This window comes from Lissotriton vulgaris, chromosome 6 (assembly GCF_964263255.1).
Source record: "Lissotriton vulgaris chromosome 6, aLisVul1.2, whole genome shotgun sequence".
Taxonomy (NCBI): domain Eukaryota; kingdom Metazoa; phylum Chordata; class Amphibia; order Caudata; family Salamandridae; genus Lissotriton; species Lissotriton vulgaris.
This window is the reverse complement of record NC_141694.1, coordinates 709,192,942-709,213,222: the sequence shown is the minus strand read 5'-3', so window position 1 is coordinate 709,213,222 and position 20,281 is coordinate 709,192,942. Positions and strand designations below refer to the sequence as shown.

At 44.5% G+C, this 20,281-nt stretch overlaps 1 protein-coding gene across 3 annotated transcripts in view; it reads left to right on the top strand.

Moving 5' to 3' along the window:
- MTRES1 (mitochondrial transcription rescue factor 1) overlaps positions 1 to 18,817 on the top strand; it is a 56,177-nt gene extending 37,360 nt beyond the window's left edge. For all 3 annotated transcript variants that reach the window (XM_086926697.1, XM_086926698.1, XM_086926699.1), the window contains 2 exons: positions 3,573 to 3,645; positions 18,358 to 18,817. In XM_086926697.1, the coding sequence (XP_086782823.1) occupies positions 3,573 to 3,645; positions 18,358 to 18,537 (253 nt within the window). In that variant the 3' untranslated portion in view covers positions 18,538 to 18,817. The remainder of the gene's footprint in view (positions 1 to 3,572; positions 3,646 to 18,357) is intronic.
- Positions 18,818 to 20,281: the final 1,464 nt, after the last annotated feature.

The following is a 20,281-nucleotide window of genomic DNA, read 5'->3' as shown; positions in this document are numbered from 1 at the left end:
TCTTGTCTGGCCTGAGTACAGGATATTAAAAGTTACATCTATGGGGTAAACGAGTAATCTTGAGAATCACATTGAAGAGTGTAGAAAAACACTTAGCAAACCTGGAGTTAAAATGGAGGAAGGAAGTAACAGTTACACACCTTGAGAAATACCCAAACTGTTTTAAACCTCTAGTGAAGCTTTGGAACCTTCTGGCCACCTCTTTTCACTAGTTGTGTGAGCGGTGGGTTATGCCAAAAGTCTATGGTGTAAATAAAGAATGCATACCTATCAGGCTGTAAGACTAGAATGCACAATACAGTGTCAAATTACTGTTGCAGATTTTATGCTATTGGAATTGAGGTGCATGATAAGTTTAATATTAAACCAGAGGCAGAATTTATGACTGAAGAAATCCCTTCATTAGTTTAATGCAAATGTGTGAGGATACTGAGAGTTTGATACCAGTGGTCTCAGTCTTTAGTAAATGGTAGCATCAGCAAAGACACCCCTTTTAGTATGCTTAGCTTGGAAGGAGATTAGTGTGATCAGGTAGTCATCTTGGCTTGGGTGGGATCTTAGCGCTGACTGCACATAGCATAGCCATCTATGCTTGGGAATAATTGTAATGCTCTTTTTTGGAACCCTTTAAGTACAAGAGGAACATCTCTACCTGAAATTGGTGGAGTGTCATTCTCATGGTGATTTCCAACAAGGAAAACGCCTATCTTTGTGGAGAACACAAACAGAAGCATGTCTACGGGAACTTCCACTCACCTTGCCCATCTGTCAGAAAATGTATGATCTCCAACCCTTCTCATGAACTTGAGCTGAATGTTCCCCAGTCAGGTTGTATCTTCTTAGTGGAGTCTTAAAACATACGTTTGGAAAAAGATTCAATTTTAGTTTCTCCGAACAAAAGCTTTTAAGCTGCATGGGAAATCCCACCCTTGGTAGGTATTCTATGTTTACCCGGTTTGCAATGGTGGCAGTGGTTCACCACTTATGGGCAGCCTAAAGAGGAAGAGAATGGACTTGCTTAGGGGCTGGTTCTTTTCACAATTTCCACTAATTTTGTGGTTAGAAATGTAGTGCAAAAAACATTTCAATGTTGAATATTTAAAGGTGTTGGATGATCATTTCTCCTTACTTTGGCTTCATACAGTGACACTTACCTAGCAACACAGCCAGCCCTTCTTTTTATATCCTACTTAGGGAGATAGCTGTTGTTAGTCCAGTAAATGAGATAGTTTTCTAATTATAAACAACTACAGAGGCAGAAAAATCACTTGCTACCATTCAGCTAACCTAACACCCAATAAAACCCAGCCTTTGCAGTGTGCACTGGAACGAAGATATATTTGGCTGAAGACTCTAATAAGAGCGAAACAGGTCCTGGGTTGCCTCTCTTTAAGTTCAGAGATGTCCTGGACTGTTGCAATTGGAACAGGGTCAAGACTGTTTTGCCTATGGCTAGATCCAAACTGAGGTAGCCTGGTGGACTGGGATGCGACCCTGAGCAATTGCCAGTGATTGAGATTAATTCATTCATTTCGTCCATTGCCTTGATGTTGTACGTGACGCCCTAAGTGCGATGGGTATGCCCAGATATGGGTCCCGGGTTCACTGTGCAACTGGAAACAAGCTATACCTAGCTGATTAGTTCTTATAAGGGCAAATCCGACCCTGGGTTTCTTGTCTTCCAATTCCGAGAGGACTTGTATTGGCTGTTCGGGCTGGACTGTTCGCATTGGAACAGGTTCAAGACTGATTTACATGTAGCTAAGTCCAACTGAGGTGGCATGGTGGGTGAAAATGTATGGATTTGGATGCGGCCCAAGCGATTGCCAGTGGCTGAGATTAATTCAGGGATTCCGCCATCACCTTGTTGTTGCAGTTGATGCCTGAAGTGCGATGGGTATGCCCAGACATGGGTACTGTGCCACTGGAGCCAAGCAGTACCTCGCTGTTGAGCCCTAATAAGGGTGAAACCGGTTCTGGGTTGTTTCTCTTCTGGTTTAGTGAGAACCTGGCCAGACAGAACAGGGTTATGATTGAAGTACATATGGCTAGGTCCACACTGAGGTGACATGTAGGGTGATTGGCATGCGGCCAAGCAATTGCCAGTGCTGAGATTAATTCAATCATTCCATCCATCACTTTGCTGCCAAAAATAAAGAAGCACATGCTTACATTGAAACAGTGTTTTAAAAACAACACAGTTTCTTGCGAAGGATGCTACACTTATACACACACGATTGTTACCTTTCAGCGGGGTCTTTGTTATAGCTTATAACAAAAAAACACATGAAAATGACCACCTGCAGTTGCACACACAAGGTGGCCATCTGTGAATAGTTTGTGACATAAATGCGGGCTAAGCAAATGTGCTTTGACTAAGCCAATGTCTCTGTGCCCCAGTGTCACAGGGGCGGCCTAATAGCTTTGCCAGTGCTAGTTCCAAAAGACTTATAAGCATTCTAAGCAAACATTTGAGCCCGTTTTATAAAATTTTGTTTCATGGATTAGAATCTGACCCATTCAGAGGGTAACCAGACCAATGAAGTGACCAGAATCCGCCTGGGAAGGTGGGCCATTTTTCAGACAATTAACACATTTTCACTACTGTGAAATCATCCTCTTATATTGAGCATAATTAAAGGAGATTTGAAGCAAGACAAAGCATAATGTGCACAATTGATAAACTACATTAAGACATCTGTTATATGATCTTCTATTGTGGACTCTTTTGTTATGCTTTGAGATAATAATCGGCATGTGTCTATTCAACATACACTTCCAAGATTTACTTTATGTACAGGCGTATGGTAGTTTGTCGAAAGCACAAACAATATTATGTGCACCGTTGATCGAGATTAAAGTTACCCTAATTTCTGCAACCTCAAAGCATCCTTTAGTATGTTCAGTAAATGACTTTACCAAGAACATAGATAGTGGTAGACTTCTTTTGACAAAAATAGGTGGTTCAATCCAATCCAGTGCAGGAAATACTGTGGCTATGACTTTAACAAAATAGTTAAGGGTGTGCTGCAGAGCCTCTGTCTAGATCAATTTGTAAGTCATTTGCCTTTATTTAGAATCCTCCTTAAAGGAGACATTGCTACTTCTTCAAAAAATTGATTAGAATCTTTTGAGTATCTCAATAAACAAAAACCTTTCTGTAAATAGCCGGCTCAAGAATAGAACGGGCTTTAATATGGAGTAGAATATAGTTTGAGACTGTTCTCTTATCTTGCAAGGCCTTCCTTATATTTAAATTAATGATTTGGTTATGAATTAGCACAACTCCAACTGCTAGACCCTGTTCTGGTTTCCAGTGTTTTTGTCATTGTTATATATATATTTTTTTTATTTTTATTAATTGAACATAAAACGCTGTTAAAAATTGGTATTCAACATATGCTTCGGTGCCAAATCTCTTCAATACTGTAACAAATTACCTTTTAAAAAAATGTTTTTAGGTAGTGTCGAAATACTGTTTTAACCTCCCCAGTATTTCCTGCACAGCGCCTAAACATGATGGGAAACTAATTTGATTCACAAAAGAGTAAAGAAATATTCTGTTTTTTCAGCAAAGTGGAAGACGCATTCTATTCTAACCAACTCAGACTGAATGGAGAAAAGCTGTGGAAGAAAAGCAGAGCTGTAAGTTATTACATGACGCCCTAGAGATGGTAAAAATATACACAAAATGTTATGCGCAATATTGGTGTACTATGATACACTTGAGCGAAAAAGTATCCTAAACAGTACATTTTAAGGCGAATTTCCAAGAGCAGCTTTCAAGTGACATGCAGAGTCTGCTACGTAGATAATGCATTGTATAATCCAGTTTTGAAAGAAGGGTTAGGAGGGAAGAAGGAAGGGAGTAGCAGATGTTTTCTGAAAAGATGTTTTTTGCTGTGTCCTGGCTTGTAAGGGGTATAGACAGTCTCAGATTCCAAGGAGTTTGTGAGCATAGCTGGCTAATGCTTGCTTCTTTGTCACTTTATTTTGAGTTTTGGAGATTTCTAAATCTCCAGTCTACCTAACTTGGTGCTCCTGTGTGCTTACTCACCTGATAGGCAAAGCCCTTCTGCTAGGTATATTGGCATTTTGGTATTGTTAACCTCCTGGCTGGCATTTCCATAAAGCAAAAAATGATAGCATCCTTAGACACACCAATGGTTGGTGCCAAGTTTCAAGAAAAGATAATACGCTTTGTTGTTCGGAGAACAATAATTCTTTTCGCAACGACCTTAAAGATGATTCAGCCTTGAATGGGATGCCCTCTGGGAGAGGTACCTTGTAAAGATGGTGTAGTATTGGGTTATGTTAAGCAGAAAACAGCAAAGAAATGTGGCCTTCAGTGGCAGTACAGTCGGTGTCAGAAGGTTGCCTTGCAGCTAAGAATGTATCATGGTATAAAGCTTTAATTATGAAGTCGTAGTTGATGACAGTATTGCTTGTGTGGGTGCCCATATGAACCCAAGTTGAAACAAGGCTTTTCACTCCTACAACCCTTGAAGAAAAGGTTGGAATCTATTTAGAAACCTTGTGATTGCCAGTGGAGGAGGAGAAGGACTGCAGGTTTTCTTTTTGGAGAGGGGGCGAGTCGTGATCAGTACAGATGGCAAAGTCAGCCTTGATGTTGGTGAAGTATTTTCTAGTCTCTGAATGTCTTTAGTAGAAGACATTAGATGCAATTATTTGCTGTTATCATATTGGTTAACGGACACATTTTCATCAGCGTGCAGAATCCACAATGTTCCAGATAGAAGTCAAAGATTATTGCTGATGGTAATAAGCTCTTTGGGACACTGCACCTCAGTGTCTGCTATCTGTAGGCATTGATATTTAGCAGACAGGAAGTAGAGGAGAACCACTCCAGGACTTTGCAGGGATTTAAGACTGTTCCCACCAACTCGCTTTAGAGACTACAGTTAAGTGACATTCCACCTAAAAGCGTCTTTGGTCCATCCCAAATGGGGAGTAAATTGCTTTGCCAGTGTATGTTGCAGTACAGTAAGGAATACAACCAGTCTATGGATGAACTCCTAGAAATGCTATGTTTTAAGTTATATTTAATTATTTGATGTATATATAGACAATACTGCCTCGCCGTACCGTGCGTCGGAAAGGTTGGTGGTGCTGGAGACCAGACTCTTACTTATCCCATAAGGGGGCCATGTCAAGTGCGAAAACTTGAAGCCAGTTCTGTCTTACTTGCCCTCACCATTTCACATGTGGAGACTTTGGAGCCTACATTTATAGTAAAAAAAGCTGAACTATGAAGTCAAGATATTGAAGTGCTTTTGGCTAAAAGCCCAGGATGGCAGAAAGTGTCACACATGACACAGCAGAACATGGAAGCAGTACAATCATGTTAGTATCATTTCTGAAAGAAAAACAGACTTGAAACAGTCAATCAAATGTCTAAGATTACCCGTGAAAGATTGGCAGACCATTGATTCCTAAGACAAACATTATGATTACTTGTAAAAGGCAGGCATCATTGGCATAGGTTTAGGAGCATGACAGATTAGCCTCTGAAAGTTTGGTCGGCTTGTTTGGATTCAGTCCACTCAAAGGTCGACTAGGCTGACCAGAACCAGTCCTATATCTGCTTAAGAGCTAAAAAAAGATAACACAATTTGGTTGTAGACAGCAATGCTCTTGTTTAGAATAGACACTAATTAATATTAAAAATATTTATTGGTGTTCGCCACAGAATTTTTGTTGTCTTTCTTGTTTCAAAAACTTTGGACATCTAAAATCATAATTGTGGAAACCATGTCAAATCTCCTCAAACGTGTCTCTGGGGGAAGTGTCATTACCTTCAAATTTCACCCAGTAGCTATTAGGAAATGCTAAGACATGCTGGACGCCTTTAAACCCACCTATTCTTGAAGGACCCCGTACATGCACTGCACTACAGAGTATCTTGTGAGGCCTAAGGTAGTGCAGATAATTTTTAGAACATAGTCTACAATAGGTGAGAATGGGACTCGTGCACACCTTTCTGTTTCTGCCCCCGTGGTGCACCTTAGGACTCTCCAATGTTCCACTTCCTATCTACGTTAACAGATCCCTTAAGGGATCATGGCCTGTGGCTCAGTTCTTATGCTCAGATCATACAGATGTAAATGTGCATCAGGGGACTCAGGATACATTTGTCTATGTGCCTCTTGAGCCTGCTAAATGTGGGAGAGCAGCCAAAGGGTAGTAGTCCGAAACAGATCCTGCTGCTCAGATATCCGATTAGCCAGAATGAGTATCTGGTCTCTCAACACATACCCCCAGGCTTTTTCTAAATCATACTTTGAATGCAAACAAGCACAGTATCAAATCACTCTCAAATATGCCTTCCCACAGCTTTTTTGTCTAAACTGGGGTGGCATAGTGAGCAAAAGAACGATGGATTTAACACAGATCTCTTGACTGAGAGTGAATGTTTGATTCGCTCTGCATTCCATCCATCGTCTGTGTCTTTTGCATTCTTTAAACTACAGCACATTTTGAAAATATTCCATAGATAGAACTCAGAAATCATTTCACTCCTGTGAACCACTTTCTACGACACTGATCCAGGTCTGAAACTGAAATATGTCAAGCATCCCTCAGACACTTCTTTCCTTGAGAGTTTACACTCTTCCCTTGTGTAAATGTGCACTAGATCAGCTCTAGAAATAACTGGCTCGTAATAAAGTTTCTCCAGCTATGGTGTATTAATCAGATTAGCATGTGATTCACAATAGTCTTCTAACCCATTGATATTTCTTTTTGTTTCCGTTCTCCATAAGTGATTCTAATGCAGTGCATAATGAAAAAGATTGCTTCCTTTCTCTTAGCGCAGACTAGATTTGGGAAACATTTTTCCTTTCCTGGCTACAGGATGCCTCACTAAATTACCACAAAACAGAAAAGATCACCTATCTTTAATTCCAATTATGTAATTTATATGGTTGAAAAATGCAAAAAGAAATTTCAGAGTACATTTTATTCTCGATCATATTTAAGTACAGCACAGTGCCTATGTTTGTGGTTTGTTTGTAATCAAAAAGATCTCATGAGTGTGCATATCCAAGACCAGTCTTTCAAGACTGTGGCTTTTTTCTTCCTTTGAGGTTGCCTAGTGACTATGAACATAGAGATCTATAGTGTTGTTACAATAAAGTGGGTCGTTGGAAGTTGTTATCTGTTATCAAAAAAGACTTCTGAAATTAACTTACTGAAATAGTTTTCCAAGATGTACATTTGGTGTCTGAGTAATTATTTAACCAAGGGCTTGAATATCCGAATTTTTTCAAAGTTGAAGACCCGCTCTTATAGTTCACTAACTTACTTCAACTATGTAAGGTCCAGAGTATGATGGAAACGTATTTACTTCAACATTTATAATGACCCATCTCCTCCAACAAACATTTAAAAAAATGTGTAGCTGAACAAGGTGTCAAGTAGGAGAAAAATCATCACTCAACAATAGATGTGAAGCAATTGAGTGACGCAGTGCACAGTCCAGTTTATTATCTAAAATAGTGAGTCAAGGAGAAATTTGTTTATGGTAGCTATTCTTACTCTAGAAATCCTTGACATTTGTTGTGGTCCCTTTTTATCTGGAAAAGCATTTAATCCTGTACTTCACAAGAGTACATGTGCAGGGTGGGAACGTTTGTGCAAAAATGATTAATATCCACAAATCTGCAAGTTTGTGGGCGTTCACTAAACATGCATATTGAACCCATTTTTAAGCACTATTTGTGGTCCGCAATACTATTGGGACACCTGCTTCAAACCCCCAGACAGATTCTTTTTTGTAGACATAAGTGTAATTTACCTGCACAAAACACTAGTGATTGGGCCCCAATGGAAATGTAAAAACACTCTAATTTAAATGCACTCTTCTGCAGCAGCAGTTTCATTTGACAAAACGTTTAATTTAAGGAACTTAGTAAATACTATTCCTACTTACCTTTAAAATGTGAAGTATACTTGTGTGGGTATACTATTTTATCAGATATATTTGATTTGACATTTATAAAGTGCAACATGGCTACTTTCTCAGAATGTCCCAGGGCTTGAGGAAGAGGAACCCCTGGCCCACACAGCAAGCTCAGCGTATCCACCAATTAAAGTGTAGCCATCCCTAACTTTAGCTGCAAACATGAAGGTTTTCAGTTGTTTTCTAAATATCAGCAAATTGGGATGTAGCTGAATCAATGAGGGTTGAGTATTTCATAAATTGACAGTGGTGAATGCTAAAGGGCAACAACATCTCCTTTCCCCCATCCCCCAAGCCTCCCTCACCAGCCCTTTCTGAACCATGGAGTGACTATTAAGCCGCCTATGTTTAGATTTTAAATCTCTAGAAGGGCTGTATAAAGAAATGATGGAATTCATGTGCGTCGATAGACGGTTACCATAGATTGTTTTGTGCCAAATGCATAATACTTTGAACAAGCATCTTTTTAGGTCGCGGACCGACGGCTGGCTTGCCAGCTGGAAGTCGGAAGATCTGTTGTCTTTGAGGAGATTTAGAAACTGGCTTTAACCCGCCTCTGTCCTCCATTGGCTGGCTTCCTAAATGGAGGCCAGCCATTGGAGGAGAGAAGCGTCACTCCAAAGAAGCCCCGTCTCTTTCGGATTCGGGGGCGTGTTGGCTCTTTTCTTTCCACTTTGTAGCCCCGCCCCTTTTGGGGACGGCCAAACACGCCCCTGAATCCGAAAATGTCGGTCCCTTGCGGCCGCCATTTTGCTGCTCGAGCAGCGTCTAGCAGGACATGAGGTAAGCCTCTGCCCCCCTGTTTGTGCCGTTCTTCGTGCCTCGTTACTTGTCTTAGCTTCTGTCCCCTGATTGCACTCGTTTTTACGCTGCTCGGCCATTTCAATCGCTTCCTGTCCCGTGGCGCTCCCGGAGCTATAACCCTTGCACATTGCGGGATGTGCGACTCGCTGAGTCTGGGGCACAACCAGAGAACAGCATCTGCAGCGCCTTGAGCCCCGATCCCACTGCCCTCACCACCAAGGAGCTGGCGTGGCTCAAACAGCGGGTCTAGAGCTACGGTGCCCTTCGTCACAAGGACAGCGTCAACCCGGGGTCCTGGCATCGGCTGCTGGCAGTCAGGTGATTTCAAGCTCTCGGCTTTGCTTCGTGCTCTGTCCACAGTGTTTAGCTTTGCTTTGTTGCTCAGAGCCACACGCAAAAGGGGGTGAAGGGGGACTTAAGGCACCTCCAAAAAATACAACGAAGAAAGGCCTCTAAGCCCCCACCAGCACTCCTCTCCTAGCAGCCACACACACTGCATCAGGGCATCCTTGTTTCATTACCGAATTGCAGCACATGCTTGGGCCCGTGGGAGAGTCCGAGGCAGTGGACGCCGAGCAGCAGCCAGGCCGGGCTCCTGGACGTCGGCTCCAGACTCCCCATGCTGGTCCCCAAACACAAGTCCCTGCCCCGCACCGGCCTTCCCTGCAGGACTGGGTGGTAGGTGGAGCAAGAGAAGGCGGGTGCACCCGGTCATGGCATGGGTCCGGGGCAGCTCGGTGGTCCCAGCATCCCCATGAAGTGATACCCCCTCAGAAACTTCTACTGGGATTCCTCGGGCTGTGCGAATGCACCTCCCCTCACCCCCCCCCCCCCCCCCCCCCCCCGGAAGGAAAGCAGCCACTGTGCAGGCGCAGCTGCATGTCCCGCGGGAATATACCCTCGGCTGGTGTCCTGCTCATTGCTTCAGCTTGCTCCCTCAGTACAGTATTCTAAAGTTATGAAACCGTCTTCATGCTTTTATCTCAGATGTCAATCCTGGTAGGGATGTCTTTGGGGGCAGCCCAGTGTCATCTGAGGAGGCTTTGTTCCCTGAGGTTTGTGGAGGGGATGGAGTGTGTGAGTCGTGTTCAATCAAAACCATGGTGTAGTTGCAGTAGTTAATGGTTGTGCGTGCAGTTTGGATCAGGATGAGTGGGAATAGTGTCATCTCTTTAAAAAAAAAAAAAGAGATTTGTTTACGCTCAAAGAAGCAATTTTTCTGACATTTGCAAACATTTCACACCGCTCGAAATAAAATAATATGGTTTGGTTTCCATAATGAGTGATTTTGGTTTGAAGCCCGGGTACGTTTGCCACATGGGTGGTAATTTACTGGCCAGGCCTGTATTTTTATGTTCATACTAGCAAAATAAAATTGGGAAGAGCAGTAAAATCATTTATTCCCTTTTGAAATATAAATGTAAATACATCGTGCAATCACTTAAAACATATTTTAAAGTGTCTGAATTATTTCGAGATGATTATTAAAGCAAACTATGGAAAATTGCGATAGTACCAAAGCATGCAGACAATTTTAGACAAACTATTTCTCACCTACCAACCCATGGCACTTGTAGAATAGCAAAATGTAAATAAATGGCTGTTATGTTTTTTCTGAGAACGTTGGCAATCAGGGCTGGGACTGGGAAGAAAGGGATTTCTAAAGGACTGTAGGCTTGAAAAAAGGGGATGCAGACCTGCTGCTATACTGAGATGTACCAATTCAGTATCAAATAAATAAATTATTAGGTCGACCAGCCTCGGTGTAAGTCTACCACATGCTCATTTCTTTGTTAGAGGAAAACCAGGAGGGTGAGTGGGGTCAGATACATTTCTTTCAGTCAAGAAGGTGGCGTGGATTGGGTTTGTCTAGATCTCCCTCTTACTTAAATCCTCTAATAGTTCACCCCTGGCTGTGCTTTCTACCCTGCCCCCTGGCTGTGCTTGCTTCCCTGCCCCCTGGCTGTGCTTGCTTCCCTGCCCCCTGGCTGTGCTTGCTCCCCTGCCCCCTGGCTGTGCTTGCTCCCCTGCCCCCTGGTTCCCCTGCCCCCTCGCTGTGCTTGCTTCCCTGCACCCTCACTGTGCTTGCTCCCCTGGCTGTGCTTGCTCCCCTGCCCCCTGGCTGTGCTTGCTCCCCTGCCCCCTGGCTGTGCTTGCTTCCCTGCCCCCTGTCTGTGCTTGCTTCCCTGCCCCCTGGCTGTGCTTGCTCCCCTGCCCCCTGGCTGTGCTTGCTCCCCTGCCCCCTGGCTGTGCTTGCTCCCCTGCCCCCTGGCTGTGCTTGCTCCCCTGCCCCCTGGCTGTGCTTGCTCCCCTGCCCCCTGGCTGTGCTTGCTCCCCTGCCCCCTGGTTCCCCTGCCCCTCGCTGTGCTTGCTTCCCTGCACCCTCGCTTTGCTTGCTCTCCTGGCTGTGCTTGCTCCCCTGCCCCCTCGCTGTGCTTGCTTCCCTGCCCCCACGCTGTGCTTGCTCCCCTGCCCCCTCGCTGTGCTTGCTTCCCTGCCCCCTCGCTGTGCTTGCTCTCCTGTGTGTGTATGTGGCTCTGGGTGTGTGTGAGTTGCTCTGGGTGTGTGTGTGTGTGGCTCTGGGTGTGTGTGTGTGTTGCTCTGGGTGTGTGTGTGTGTGCGTGTGTGTGTGGCTCTGGGTGTGTGTGTGTGGGTGGGTGTGGCTCTGGGTGTGTGTGGCTCTGGGTGTGTGTGTGTGTGGCTCTGGGGGTGTGTGTGTGGCTCTGGGTGTGTGTGTGGCTCTGGGTGTGTGTGGCTCTGGGTGTGTGTGTGTGGCTCTGGGTGGGTGTGTGTGTGGCTCTGGGTGTGTGTGTGTGTGTGGCTCTGGGTGTGTGTGTCTGGCTCTGGGTGTGGGTGTGTGTGGCTCTGGGTGTGGGTGTGTGTGGCTCTGGGTGTGTGTGTGGCTCTGGATGTGTGTGTATGTGGCTCTGTGTGTGTGTGTGTGTGGCTGTGTGTGTGTGTGGCTCTGTGTGTGTGTGTGTGTGTGGCAATGTGTGTGTGTGTGTGTGTGTGGCTCTGTGTTTGTATGTGTGTGGCTCTGGGTGTGTGTGTGTGTGGCTCTGGGTGTGTGAGTGGCTCTGTGTGTGTGTGTGTGTGTGTGTGGCTCTGGGTGTGTGTGTGTGTGGCTCTGGGTGTGTGTGGGGGGCTCTGTGTGTGTGAGGGGGGCTCTGTGTGTGTGTGTGTGGGGCTCTGTTTGTGTGTGTGGGGCTGTGTGTGTGTGTGGGGCTGTGTGTGGCTCTGTGTGTGTGTGTGGGGCTCTGTGTGTGTGGGGCTCTGTGTGTGGGGGGCTCTGTGTGTGTGGCTCTGTGTGTGTGTGTGTGGGGCTCTGTGTGTGTGTGGCTCTGTGTGTGTGTGTGGGGCTCTGTGTGTGTGTGTGTGGGGCTCTGTGTGCGTGTGTGTTGGGCTCTGTTTGCATGTGTGCGGCTCTGTGTGTGTGTGGCTCTGTGTGTGTGTGTGGCTCTGTGCGGGTGGCTCTGTGTGTGTGTGTATATGTGGCTTTGTGTGTGTGGCTCTGTGTGGGTGTAAATGCAATAGGTCATGCATTTGCGAGCTATTAAGCTATTGGCATTGTAAATGACAATGCCATTTATTTGACGATTAAACTGTTGGCAATGTAAATGACAATGCCATTTATTTATGGTTTTAAAAAAAATGAAAAAAAAGTCATGAGCAATGCCAATAGCTCTACCTTTGAAAATGCCGAGACCATTGCATTGTAAATGCTTGTTCCTAGAGAAAGTCAGTGAAGCTTGGCCTAGTGTTTAGAGATAAACGTGTTTCGATAAAGGAGAGCCTATTATTAGCCCAAGATAAACCTTGCAGCTGTATTCAGTAATACAGTAATCCATATGTTTTTATGCATCTACCAGGAGAGCATTACAGTTGTCCAGAGCTTGGACCATGTCTCTTCTCTCTGATTTAGGAATATAGCGGATTATTATTATTATTATTAAAAAGGATTTGGTACCGCGCACATACACCAATTGGTTTCTTGGCGCTCAAGACCGGGTGGGAGGAGAACATTCAGGGGCCGGGCAGCTAGCCATGCGCCAAACGGAACAGGTAAGTTTTTAGAGAGTTACGAAAGCAACGATAGTCGGTAGACAGACGAATGGCAAGAGGGAGGGAATTCCAGGTAGCCGGAGCAAGGAAGGAGAAGCAAGCTCCTCCATGTTTCTTGCGGTTAAACCTAGGGGTGATCAGGAGGTTGTGAGCCGAGGATCTGAGATGACGGGAAGGGACATAGGCAAGTAAACAGGAAGAAATGAAGGCAGGAGCGCATGAAAACAGGGATTTGAAAATGATGCAGGCCATTTTAAAAACACACCGCTGTGCAACTGGGAGCCAGTGTAAAGTTTTCAGCAAAGGGGTGACATGTTGATGTTTAGGCTGCCGAAAAATTAGTCTGGCTGCCTGATTCTGGACCAGTTGAAGTCGGGAAAGATGGCAGGCAGGGACCCCCACGTATAGACAGTTGGCATAATCTAGACGTGAGGTGATGAGGGCCAGGATAACAAGAATAAGGGCCTCTTGAGATAGAAACCTGCGAATCTTCCCGATTCGGCGGAGGTGGAAAAAACAAGCCGAAGTGACGGTGTTAATGTGAGGCCGCATTGAGAGGTCACTAGAAATAGTGACCCCCAAGCTCTTCACTGTGTTCACTGGACAAGGAGGGGAACCCAAAGCTACCGGCCAGAAGTTGGGAGACCAGGGAGTAGGAGGACCGCCGGTCACCACCAGCTCCGTTTTACTGGGGTTGAGCTTAAGTTGACTAAGGTTCATCCACTCATAGATGAAGAGCATGGCATTTTGAAAATTAGAACAGGAGGAGGGAGAAGAATTGAGAGGAAAAATAAGCTGCAGATCATCTGCATAGTTAAAAGCAATAAGTGAAAACTGACGAAGGGAGACAAGAAGGGGCTGCATATAAAGATTGAACAGAAGCGGGGATAAAGCAGAACCCTGGGGGACACCACAGGAAAGAGAGGATAGAGGGGCAGAAAAGGAAGAAAGCCGGACAGATTGAAAACGAGAATGAAGAAAAGATACCACCCATGACAGGGCCAAGCCAGAAATGCCAGCGTTTCTGACACGGTCGACCAAGATACCATGGTCGACCGTGTCGAAAGCGGCTGAGAGGTCTAAGAGTACAAGGGCCTGGGACAGATTCCTGTCAGCTCCCTGTTTCAGTGTGTCCATGACTGCCACCACAACTGCCTCAGTGGAGTGGGCGGGTCTAAACCCAGCCTGTCGGTCGTCGAGGAAATGAGTTTCCTCGATAAAGGCACTGAGGCAGCGGGTGACATAGGTCTCTAAGACCTTTCCTAAGTAAGGGAGGAGGGAGATGGGGCGGTAGTTGGCTAACGTGGAGGGGTCAAGGCCCGGTTTTTTTAAAATGGAAACCACCACAGCGCTTTTAAAAGCATTAGGGACAGAGCCTGACAGAAGAGATTGATTTAAGAGATCAAGAGGGGGACCGGGGCAAGCCGCGAAAGCAGCTCTTAAGATGGACGTGGGGCAGCAATCGTTAGGCGAGCCAGAGCTCACCGTCTGAAGCAATGAGAGAAAAGTATCCAGGGAGATGGGGGGAAATTTAGAGAACGAGTGGGGATTCGGGGGGGGGAGAACAGAATCATGAGGCAGAGTAGTGAGGGGAATGTTATTTTTAATCGCGGAAATTTTGTCGGAAAAAAAAAGAGTTAAGAGAGTTACATAGGGCTTGTGTGGGAAGGGGCTGAGGGGTGACCCGATCAGGAAGGGAGAGCTCAGCTACAATAGAAAAAATTTCTTTGGTCTTGGATGCCGAGGTCAAGACCTTCTGAGAAAAATAAGATAATTTGGCCGAGATGATCGACCGTTTATAAGCCTTTAATAAATCAGAATACGTGACTTGGAGTAGAGGGTCATAATTCCGCCGCCAACGGCGCTCAGCCTGTCTAAGGCGGAGTTTGTCCGCCTTAAGAGTGGAGGTAAACCAGCGCTGAGCATCGTGGGGGCGTTTGGACTTAACAGTTTTGATGGGGGCAACGACATCGCAGGCAGAGGACAGCCATTGATCAAGAGAGGTAGCTTGGGAGTCCAAGTCAGAATAGTCAGGGAGAGATGATGAAGCAAGAATAGAGTGGAAATGGGGGATGTCAGCATGTTTCCAATTTCGAACCTGAAGGTTATGGGGGATCGGAGGACGGGTAGGCAAGAGTAAATGCAAGGGAAAGGAAATAAAGAAATGATCAGACCAGGGGCAAGGATAGACCAAGGGAGAGGGAATGTCGAGGTTAGTGGACCAGATCTGATCTAGTGTGTGGCCTTTATTGTGTGTGGCCACGAAGATGTGTTTGGAGAAATTTAAACCAAGCAGTGAGTCAGTGAACTCACGGGAGAGGGAGGATTCCTGGGGGTCTGAGGGCCAGTAGTTGAAGTCGCCCGCCACCAAAACCCTGGCGGAATTGATGGCAATTTGCGAGATCATACTACTAAATAAGGATGGGAAGAGAGGCGAGTTGCCAGGGGGACGGTAAACTAATATACAGATAAATGAGGAATTGGGAGAGGTAAATTTCAGTGTAAGGATGTCCGTATTAGCTATGGGTGGAGTGGAAAGGGTAGTGAACTGTAAGTGAGAGCGAATGATAGCAGCGACTCCGCCGCCAGGTCTGCCAGGGTTTCTATCAGAATGGAGAATATAGTAGCCTGCAGGGATGGCGGCCAAGATGTCAGGGTAAGAGTCAGCATTTAACCAAGTTTCCGTGAGGAGTAAGATGTCGATAAGACCTCCATCTAGGAGTTGGAATATGTCTAACTGATGTTTAGGGAGTGAACGAGTATTGAGATAAAGTAATGTGAGAGGGTCACTACCACTAGGACTAGGCGGAGTCAGCCGAGGTGCAGCAGAGGGAGGTGAGAAAGTGGGAAGGGAAGGTGAGGAAGGAATTATAAGCGGGGGAGAGGATAGAATGTTATTTCCTCGGATGGTAGCTATAGCACGGGGAGCAAGGAGGACATGATGGGAAAGGGCACGAAGGGCCTGAGAGGAATACACCAGACGTTGAGCAGCATGCCTGGCCCCTGGCCTCGGTCGGCCGCGGACGGGCGCAGACGGGCTCGACTTATGCGCGACTTCGGCGCGAAGTCGGCGCTCCCGCTGCGCTCGTCCGATGCGCTTCCTCCAGATGGCCATTTAAGCCGTCCAACGTGAGACACTAGACCGCTCACCTGCGCGGTCTGGAGGCAGGGCGGAAGTGCCGGAAAGCGGAAGTGGCGCTCTTGCAGGGACCCTCCGCAGCAAACGGCACACAGCCGGGGCGGACCGGGGTCAGGAGCGGGTGAGTAGCGGTAGGCAAATAAGCGTCACAACATGAACGCAAGCGCTATCAGCCTTAGCGCGAACAACAGAGATTAAAACACGAGCGCTGAAGCTAGTAATCAGCTTCAGAGCTCCAAGTATTAAAATGCCAAAAGGGCTACAGCTCAGCGTCAGCTGAAAGGAATAAAACGAAATGAAAAGCGCTTGTCAGCAGCGCTGCAGCACACGAGTGGTCAACAAACCACCAAGTCAATCAGCGGGGAATCCTTATGATTACATGGAGTAGTCTAAAACATGTTGAGCATATAGATTTAACATGTAGATCAAAACTCAGGCCTTTATTTTTCAATTTGGAACATAATAGTATTTTTGACAGAGGAAGATTAGAAGAGGAACCAAATTGTAAAAATGTTTTCACAGCATTCATATGTTTATCTATTAAGTTAACCCCTTTCATGCTCATGACGGAACGGTTCCGTCTTGAGCGTCGGTTGGCCTGTGCTCATGACGGAACCGTTCCGTCATGGTTCCATAGGCCCAATGGAACGTTCAGCACAGCGCAGGAATTTGCGCTGCGCTGAACGGGTTAATGTGCATATAATGAATTTGAGTGGAAGTTATGTTTGTGATTGTTTGCCATTTTGAAAACTTAGTTGGAATTCCCTTTTTTTCACTTGACTAGCCCAGCTCAAATTTTTTAATACAGTAATGTTTAATAATATGTGGGGTGATGTAGCCTATGGCGTGACTGAAGCTTGAGGAATGGTATAATGTGCACGTACAGAAGAGAAAGTCCGCCAAAGAACTACCAGCTACAGTAATTACTGCCAAGCTAGTGACAGTGACCTAGATGTTTCATCATAGTGGCTCTCAACCTGTGGTCTGGGGACCCCTCTGGTCTGCAAAGCTTACTCAGGGGGTCAGCCACTGCTTGGAAAATTAAGTGATATTAACAAATTAATTAGATGTGTATAAATAATGAAGCAAATGTATAATTGGAAATTTTAAAACGTTCTTTAAATGTGAAGACATTTGAAATTGGAGGCTAAAAATTAAGTTAGTATCGTCAGAATAATTCGGGGAGCAGTGCAAGTGCATCCAACAGAATATAGTATGGACGTTGAGTGGCCTTATTTGATTTTAGTAAAGCTCCAACCTATTCATAAAAAAATCGATTTTTTAATATTTGTTTGTGAATTAAATAAAATGTATCACCATTAGTGTATTTGTATGATAAATGCTTATTTCTGTATCTTTTTTGTGTTTTTTTTGCAGTTCAAAATGCTTAGGCTGGGCTCCTCTGCTTCCATTGACTCAATGGGGGGTCCCCTGATTCCAATAATGATTCAGTGGGGGGTCCCCAGGTTCCAGTAATTATTAAGTGGGGGTCCACAGCAATCAAAAGGTTAAGTACCACTGCCGTAGAGCACTCCAAATCAAAGTTTGTTATGCTTTACTGTGGTAGTTAGACCTTTGGGCCTGGCAATAAACAAGTAAATCTGTGTTTATTAGAACCAAATGATGTGTCCTTACTGGGCCACATTTATATTTAAATGCATGAAATGAAAATATATGTGCCATGCTAATGAAAATAAATGTGACCCAATAACATGTTATTTAGAGAAATTGAACTGATAAATGCACATTCACAGATTTAGTACTACAATGAAAAGGTAAAATCCGTGTTACGCAGCACAGGATGCAGGACTTGAGAATGCACTATTTTGTGTCATAGAGAGTGCATGTTACAATACTTTACAGAAAACTCCAGCTTGTAAATGTCCTTTCTCTACTTTGATGAGCTGTCAATCTGATGGTCGCTTTGGTGCATCAAATCAGCCTAGAAAACACATACAAGAGAGTTAGTTATCCTTTAAAGCAGTAGCCCTATTATGGTCCTAGTGTATGAAAAATAAATAAATAAGGATTTATAGATTTCTCTCATCGACTAAAAACTTTGCATACATACTGGAAATGCGCTGAACGCGCTAAACAGTTTCTAATACTCTACTATAAATTCTAATTAGCTCTATACTCGCCCTATTTTATCTTAAATGTTCTGTCAGATTGGAAGCAACATCCTAGTGGTCCTTTACTTGTGGAAGTTCTCTCTAGCAGTTTCAAATGCTTTCCTTGCCTCAACCTGTCAGTGCAACATGTCATATCCAGGTTAATCCTTTTAACATGCATTCTGTTTCTAAACAATTACTTAAAAGTCTGATGTTATTCCGGAATGAAAGATAACGTGGTTTGTGGTCTATTTGTGCAGGTGAAGGTTGGAGACACATTGGATCTTATACTTAATCAAGACAAAGAAGCTGAGACTGTGACCGTTCTGAGAGTGGTCCTGAAAAATGTGGCAGAAGAAAAAACTGGCACTGACAAATACAAAGTATTGCTAAGACGCTGGAAAAACTTAAAACTTCCCAAGGAGGATGTGCTAAAGTAGCGGGTCTGCATGTGAAAGTTACCATGGCAAACGTGTGCACTTAAGAAAATTGAATTTTTGGGATGAGAACCATGTTTCACCATTAGAAAAAAGCCTTCTGCATGAATGGTTCTGCTTTTTTGTAACATAATCATGTTGGCAGCTTGTTCTGAAAATATTTCGAAGTAGATTTCCGCAAATGTTTTGTATGTCCCGATGCATGGTCACCTAGTGTTGCCTTATTTCTGTCATGTTCCAGAGAAAAAATAAGCAAATAAAGGTTCTGATAGATTTTTACTTATTTTTGACTTGTTTATACCTAGTAAAATTGCTATCCAAACTATAACCAAATTCTAACCTTTCAAGATCCCAGCAGTGTCTCTCCCCATACTTGCATCTCATGGCTGGTCTAAAACCTATACTGGATGTACACAGGCTCAGCATATTTCTGTCCAATGCGACATTCAAAATCGTGGTTCAGGGTTATATCTACTCCTCACTTGAGATAACTTATAGGCTGTACAATCAACCATAAACATTGCCTGCTTAAATATTCGAGTGAGGCCCCGGTATAGAAAGTGCTGAGATTAGTGGAGGGGAGAAATACTTCCTGTACAATATATTGCCCTTTGATTTCAACTCAGTACCACACGTTTTCATTTAGATGGTACATTTTCATATTTTAAGAATTTACAGTTAACCCTGTTTACACCACTGGTTAGTGCAGGTCTGCTCCCTCAAAAATAAACAGGATTGCTTTCACCAACTCCTTGCGTGGCAGTGGGATGCAACAAAGAAAGTTCCTCTTACCCACCAAGGTTGTTGGTGACCAGTGATCCCCTCAACAGGCTTGTGATACTTTGTGAAATTTGGTCCCACATCCACACCAACCCTGTGGTCACTGCACTGTGAGGGCATGATAGTCCTTTGTTTAAAGGTACTTTCTTTTGCTTGTATGAGGATGCAAAGTATTCAGCTGCATCTTGCATTTTGGTGGCATGGTTTTTTGATCCCAAGGCACTCTTGATCCCTTTTTCCCCACTATATCCTTTTCAGCATGTTTTGGAGGGCTCATACAGATCCCGTGGGGGAACTGCCACTCAGTCGTCATCATTCTCAGATGTTGTTCACTGCCGATTGATTTAACGGGGTTAGTATGACACTATAGGATCCATAGCTTCTTATTTCCAGTAGACTCCTTCCATCATATTAACATGTTGGAGTTGAAAATATATTTGGCTGTAAATCCCTCACTGCCTTTCTGCTTAGTAAGAACAATAGGTGTTGACACATAACCCCCTTCCCATGTTTACCCATGCCAATTGATGTTTGGAACCAGTTTCTAGCTCAGGGCTTCTGGCTTTCAGCAGCCCATCTGGAGAAAACTGTTGATATCCAAGCTGACTGGCCTACATTCACATGAATGAGGTCGTTTCAGGCATTGGTACATGTCGGCAGTGGATTTGTGCATCCAGGCTCAACTGCAAGTGCTGTTTTCATTCCCTTAATGGACAGAGGTACCCTCTTCCATGCGGACATATTATTCATGAACGCCTCTGTATCTTCCCAACCCCTCCGCTGAATCCCATTGCAAATGCTTTCATGAAAAGATGGCAAAAAAGAACAAAACTTGTATCAAAATATCACAAATCGTCCTGTATAATGAATAATAAGCATAAATATCATACATTAATTAAATTATAGGAGACAAGCCACATCAGGAAATCTTAAAAGGAATCTACCGATTTTGCACCAAAGGATCCTA